The sequence below is a fragment of the Hyalella azteca genome, unplaced genomic scaffold, assembly GCF_000764305.2.
Source record: "Hyalella azteca isolate HAZT.00-mixed unplaced genomic scaffold, Hazt_2.0.2 contig12304, whole genome shotgun sequence".
Taxonomy (NCBI): domain Eukaryota; kingdom Metazoa; phylum Arthropoda; class Malacostraca; order Amphipoda; family Hyalellidae; genus Hyalella; species Hyalella azteca.
In genome coordinates this window covers 1-7,320 of record NW_025942264.1, presented here as the reverse complement: position 1 = coordinate 7,320, position 7,320 = coordinate 1, and the positions used below count along the sequence as shown (strand labels likewise).

Below are 7,320 nucleotides of genomic sequence, written 5' to 3'. Positions count from 1 at the left end.
AAGCTCCACACACGACCAAGAGGCTCCAGATGATGGTCATGGTGGGCGTGTGGAGTAGGAACATCACCGGCTTCAGGTCCTTCGCAAGCTCTTCCGTCAGCCCCGCGCTCACCTCGAACCAGATTAGGGGCAAGATCACTTCCTTCACTTTCGCCAATATGCTGAAAAGTTGAAGTTTAGTTAGCAATAAAATCTTTGGAACTAAGAAATAACATTAACACTTTTCAATCTGAATACGAAACATAACCGTGTAGCATAATAAATTATTGACTATTTTAGATATACTTGTATATTGGTATAATTTAGCTTCAGTTGTTCCTCCATACAAGTTCAATTGAAAACCAGAAAATAAATCTTATTAATAGTTTTCTTGAAAGTTTGACGACGCTTCTTTCGTTTTCCGGGACGAAGAACAAATATCCGAGCTTCCATGCGGTGGCTTTTGAGCTCACTTTGTCTTAAAGTTTTCGTACGAACTCGCACAAAATCAATTGTTTTCGTTTTTGATATCCTGGTGCAAGTCTAGGATATTCGTGCTTAATCCGCGGTCGAGGATGTGGTCAAAAAAAATTGCGTTGTCGCTATAGAGTACGACATGCAGCCTGCGTTACTAAATCTTAGCTTTAACTTCTAATTTCTTCCATTAAATATCCCTCAGTTCAACAAACATTCAGCTAGAATTGCAAAATTTGTACTATTGTCAATTATTATTAGTTAAATTATTCATAGATTCTGTACCTTTGGTAATATTTAGTTAGGAATTCCTCGGTAAACTTGGTCTATACCTCATTTGAGGTAAGTTTAATTTCTGCAGTTCCAATGCAAGATGAATAATGAGCTAATGTGAGAGTATCGAAAGATTCATTATCGATGAGAATATAGATATCATCCATTAAAAGAAATTAATTGCTAAAATTGCTTGGTATAATTAATTGCAGACGATTGCTTTTAATGACTTACATATCGTGAGCGGTTCCCATATTGTGAGTGTCACTAAGATCATGAGCAGCTCTAGTGCCATGAGCAGCTCTCGTACCATGAGCAGCTCTCGTACCATGAGCAGCTCTCGTACCATGAGCAGCTCTAGTGCCATGAGCAGCTCTCGTACCATGAGCAGCTCTCGTACCATGAGCAGCTCTCGTACCATGAGCAGCTCTCGTACCATGAGCAGCTCTCGNACCTTATAGTAGATGTTACCCGCAATAACTTTAATTATAGTTAGTCTTTCCTCAACTTGTCTCCCGAGACAATTGCGAAAATTCCCGAGACAATTGCGAAAATTGATTGTACCAGGGCCGAAATTTTACTTACGGTCTTAACCTTTTGAATTACGTTTTTACATAATCGCACTATTTTATAACTTATAATGAGAATAGCTGTACACGTATTTCTTCTAATTTTACCCATGTACGAAAAAATTGAACTGCTACATTAATACTTTCCAAAAGGGAGCAAGGTTAGATTTTCTTAAATTCCAAGGGTAATCAAAATTTTCTTCTCTTCAAAAAATTAGTTGTTTGTAGAAACCTGAGACTCACCTGATATCCGTCGAAGAGTATCTGCCGAGCCGGGAAAACGCCCGTCAGAGTCTCGTTAACTTGGTTTAGCACCATGTTTAGACCGGTGAGTTGAAAGGGGTGGTCACGACTTGAGTAAGCTGCTGACTGTAAACAAAATGTATGTAGTCGTTTAGTTTCTACCATCACTTCTTGGACTGTTCTATTTTGGCCCATTAATGAATTTAAGCGTTGACAGTTGCTGGAGTGTGATTTATTTATTTATTATCACTTCTTCTGCGATCTAGCTAGAAGCCCATGCATGTCCAGTTAAAATCTTCTAGAAATTACATTCGAGTATGCCGCTTCCCCAGTAAATGCCGCACTTCAACTAGTGAAGAACTGCGCAAGACTGTAAAACAAGTACAAGATTGTATTCAAGTGAGATGGAATATAACATAATAAACGTTTGATCATCAATGGTGGGGTAAGTTACTGCGGCCTCTACGAAGGGTCGCAGCCTTAAGTTTTGCTGGGAGCACTAACTGTTTTTAGAACTCTGCTGAAAAGTTATTTATAAACCAGAAGTCGCAATCAAATAATCATGATACGCTTCATAATAGTTAAATATTGTACATTATTGTTGGCATGGAAAAACGTAGAAAGGGGGGAAACGAGTCAAAAGTGCGTCTTCATGAGCAGCTCGTAGCGAAGTATGAAGTTCCCGGCCTGAATCGAGCTTCCTTGTGGTAGCAGGCCGAGATTGGAAGAACCAACAAGCAGCGTATCTCTGCCACGCATTGCTCGAATCTGAGATCAAGGATTGAATCAGAGTGAACATGAAACAGGGTCTAGTACCATCGGCTTTTGACGCTTACGGACCCGGGGAAGACCAGTACCTGACCGGCAGACGAGGAAGGTTGTGATGCTGGAGAAAACCAGCTTCTATGATTTCTCTGACAAGGCCCTCATCAAATCCCTTTCTCAGTAGAGAAAATAATTATGTGTCACAGCCCGGTTACCGTACGATAAAGAAGAAAGTGCAGGAGCAATGTGTCGAAACCCCGGTCCTGTACTGAAAAAGTTGATACAGGAACAATGTGACAAAGTGCTATATATGCTGTTTTGGGACGACCATTGTAAAAAACCTTCTAGGAGTCTACAACCAAGTACTGATGGAATGAACCACAATTGTCGCTATCAAGCGCCATGCAGTGCGGAACGAGTCGAAAGTTCAGGTGAACATTGGTACTGAGCCCCAATGCATTTACTGCTAAGTTTATTGTGTAATTCAATCATATCCGGAATCACCGTTTACGCAACATAATGTCCACCTGTGAATGGTTGTGATTTACAGCCGATGCGGTGGTCCAAATTGTGTGGTGTTCATCAAAAACTTTCCCTGAGCCCACTGATGGGGCTGTTATCGGCTCCTGAACCTCTAGTCTGGACGGATTTTGACATTTATTTGGATGGCCGGACTCTCGAGCCTCATTACATTGGAACCTTCGTATTATTACCTGTAGCGTTGATCTACTTAGATTGTTACCTATATAAATCTACGCTTAATCCATTTATATATGTTTTGTATTTTTTCTATAAATTTAACAAAGTTATCTTCTATGTTCCATTCAAACGTTGTTTAGGAAATTACCTGCTATTCAGTTTTGCTATCGAGGAAATATGTTGCTCAGCTTTCCCGCAACAGAGTGACTTAGTTGCTACCGTCACAACTCGCGAACGATCATTTGTTAACAGGTCCGAGAAAAATATTGCCCCAATTATCAATGAAAATAGTATAGCTGCAAGAAGCTTGAAAAAATCTTTGACTGTGATTCGAGATAATTTAATCTTATTGCGATTTTAGTTTACTCTATACCGATCATTTTAGCCAGAGTCACATTGAGATGCTATAGTCAGATGTATAGGGAGCTAACTAGTGAGTCTGTCACCATAAACGGCTGACCAGCATGGCTGTAAAACCCCCGCTTAAACCAAGTGTTGTGTTTTGAGACTGGGTAATCAAATTTTAAATAGCACACCATCGGCCATATATGAGAGGATTACTATTGATTATAAAATAAATTTAGTTAAACAGCCTCGTAAAACACATCTTCCAATACTCAGCTGTTTAAATATTGTTATACGGATGCAGTATGGAATAAGAAGCGCTTCATTATAGCACACTCGCTTACTCAGCTCACCACAGGCACCGTATTGAGGATACAGATGGGGTCGTCCTCGGTGAGGTTGCCTGAGGCCTCTTGGTCCCACACCCACCAGCGCTGCTGGTAGAAAGACACCGTCGCGTTCTCGTGGAATTCCAGGTTCGTCTTCTTGTGGTACTCTCTGCGTGAATGACAGAACATTGACGTTCGTCTTATTTACTGTGAAACTTGCCGCGCGAATGACAGAACGTTGATATTTGTCTTATTTACTTTGCAACTCTCTACGCAAATGACAGAACATTTGATGTTTGTCTTATTGTAAAATTGTATGCGCGACTGAGAGAACTCTGATGTTTATTTTATTGTAAAATCCCATGCGCAAATAAGAGAATTTTGATGTTTATCTTAGTGTGAAATGCTATGCGCGAATGAGAGAACTTTGATATTTGTTTTATTTACTGTAAAACTTTCTACGCGAATGACAGAAAATTAATGTTTGTCTTCTTATAAAACCCTGCTTGAGTGAGATAGCATTGATGTTTGTCTTAAGGTGATACTCCCTGCTTGAGTTACAGAATACTGATGTGCGTATTCTTGTGGGACTTTCTGCGAGAATGAGTGGAAGTCGATGGTTGCCTTCTTGTAATACTCTGTATTGAAACTCTGCTCTGACACTCTGTGTGTTAGCAGGAATTAAATAACAAGTGTTCATTTGATTGTTGGTGGCATGTTCTTCTCCTTTTCTTCAAACGAAGAAAAATTACTTTGCTCATTTTTCTTAAATAAAGATCTGTCCTACAGTTTGATTGAGTGTTAGAATAAGGAGTCCCATATGATTCGTAATAAAGCTTATCCCTTCCGAACTGTGTACAACTGTCAGTTTTCATTGAAAATACCGTTTACTTAATCATTGTTCAATTGTTCATCGATAACTCGAGCAGTTAACTAGACCCAACTTCTTGTATACCTCCATGGTGAATAAATGAATGAATTTAATCCTTATCTGGATTCATTTTTAGTGCAAGAAAAATTTATCGTCCCACACGGCGATGAAAGATCTTCGTCATAGATGACTCACCGGTACACGTAGGGTCCACATGGAGGACTCACCGGTACATGTAGGGTCCACATGGAGGACTCACCGGTACATGTAGGGTCCACATGGATGACTCACCGGTACACGTAGGGTCCACATGGATGACTCACCGGTACACGTAGGGTCCACATGGATGACTCACCGGTACACGTAGGGTCCACATGGATGACTCACCGGTACACGTAGGGTCCACATGGATGACTCACCGGTACACGTAGGGTCCACATGGATGACTCACCGGTACACGTAGGGTCCACATGGATGACTCACCGGTACACGTAGGGTCCACATGGATGACTCACCGGTACACGTAGGGTCCACATGGATGACTCACCGGTACACGTAGGGTCCACATGGATGACTCACCGGTACACGTAGGGTCCACATGGATGACTCACCGGTACACGTAGGGTCCACATGGATGACTCACCGGTACACGTAGGGTCCACATGGATGACTCACCGGTACACGTAGGGTCCACATGGATGACTCACCGGTACACGTAGGGTCCACATGGATGACTCACCGGTACACGTAGGNGCTCTCGTACCATGAGTGGCTCTCGTACCATGAGCAGCTCTCGTACCATGAGTGGCTCTCGTACCATGAGCAGCTCTCGTACCATGAGTGGCTCTCGTACCATGAGCAGCTCTCGTACCATGAGCAGCTCTCGTACCATGAGTGGCTCTCGTACCATGAGTGGCTCTCGTACCATGAGCAGCTCTCCGTACATATCACATAGCCTTCTCTCTGCTCGGTACTCACTCTATTCTTCCAAGGCCCAGGAAATTCAAACTTTTGTACGGCACAACCGCCATGTTGAGCTGCATGCGCGCCCGCACGCTTATTGGCACCCCCAGCTCCTGTTAACATTATTGGACACATTAGTCATTACTGTGCAATTGTTTCACTGTTTATTTTCCACTAGTAGTGAGAAAACTCAGCTACGAATAATGCTTTCCAGTTAACTGATAAGTGAGCGTTCGTTAACATGTATGCTCTTCAGGTAAATGAAATTAAAGTTATAATAAAGCATTCATTGCGTTTTTATCATTTTTTTAAAAATCGATAACACGAATTGACGTCGATTGCAAGCTAATGCTTGGTTTCTATAATGCATGCACAATCATTGAATAAATTAAATTTCTGCTTTCGCCTAAAACTGATCAAAATTAAAGTATCAATTCTTAATATAAGATAATTATTCTTATCTTGAAAATCACATTTAAGCATATCCATCGAGTGTAATTTGTGTCACAAGAAACTGATATAGTACGGAAATCAAATTAATGATAAAACAGCGGATTAGGGCAATATATATAGGCTAACAATACTTATATCATTAATCGCCATTAAATCTCAACATCACCAAGAATTTAAAAGCAAGCGAACGCCAACTAAATTCATCATATTTTCACTACTCCTAAATTCTTAGTGAACATATAACAGTTATTTTCATCATGAAAGTGATATATTTAATTATATTAGGAGAACGGTTGCACGAGTAAAGCCTAGAAGTTACTCATGTGGCAGCAGGCTTGTTTGACGCCGGCATTCTTGGCTCTCATCCGTCGAAATGATCATGTCGGCAAGTCCTCCACCCACGCTGATCATGTCAGTAAGTCCTCCACCCAACAGGATTATGTCGAACTCCCCCAACCTAACAGGATCATGTCATCAAGTCCCCTACCCACCGGTATCATGTCGACAAGACCCCACCCAACAGGATTGTAATGTAGTAGTATGAAAATTTCCACCACTGGCAGTCAGACCGTTAAGATTAGCGCGACCAGCTTTGACGTGCATGGGCGTTAAATTGATTGTGCCCGTCAGATAAGCTGCTGATCCAGATTTGAGTGCTGGTTCATCTCTTATTAGATTTTAACCCCGACGCCAGGGTGGGTTGTTGCGTGCGATATTAGTGAAATTTGAATGTTCATGAAATACCGAGATTTTAGTGAACATATTGATTTGTTTTGGGTAGTTATTTACTCTTGTTTTCTGTTTTAGGATCGTGCGCTTAATTTTGTGAACTCCTTACTCTGGCTTTCTCCGCGTAATAGATTTACTACTATATCTCTCGTGTCCGATTTGCAACTATTCGTTCAGGTTATCCGATTTGTTATTTTACTTTGTTCCCATCTTCTCATCCGTTTGTAAAATCATTATTTCTAATTTATTTTACTGTTTTTCGCTGGCCATCTGTAAAACATTGAATTAAGCTTGCCATTGGAGTTTCAATCCATTCAGTCCAAGCTTTGCTCATTACGCCAATAAGGGAGTGCCTTACATTTCCCGGTCATTGGTGGGCGTAACAAGACCATCCGAACTGCGGAGCTGACGCGACTGGTAATTGGGATATCTATAAGGCTAGTTCGTCACAAGGATCATGTCGGCAAGTCTCCCACCCACCGGGATCGTGTCGGCAAGTCCCCCGCCCATCGGGATCATGTCGACAAGTCCCCGACCCACCGGGATCATGTCGGCAAGTCCTTCACCCGCCGGGATCATGTCGGCAAGTCCCTCACCCACCGTGATCGTGTCGGCAAGTCACCCACCC

The 7,320-nt window shown here is 41.7% G+C and overlaps 1 protein-coding gene across 1 annotated transcript; it reads right to left on the bottom strand.

Moving 5' to 3' along the window:
* Positions 1-11: 11 nt before the first annotated feature.
* On the bottom strand, positions 12-7,271 carry LOC125178736 (sensory neuron membrane protein 1-like; the record flags this gene model as incomplete). Its single annotated transcript, XM_047883215.1, has 3 exons — positions 7,233-7,271; positions 5,526-5,623; positions 12-161 (listed from the first exon to the last, which is right to left on the bottom strand). Coding segments are annotated over exons 1-3 (287 nt in total), but the record flags the coding sequence as incomplete, so codon positions are not given.
* Positions 7,272-7,320: the final 49 nt, after the last annotated feature.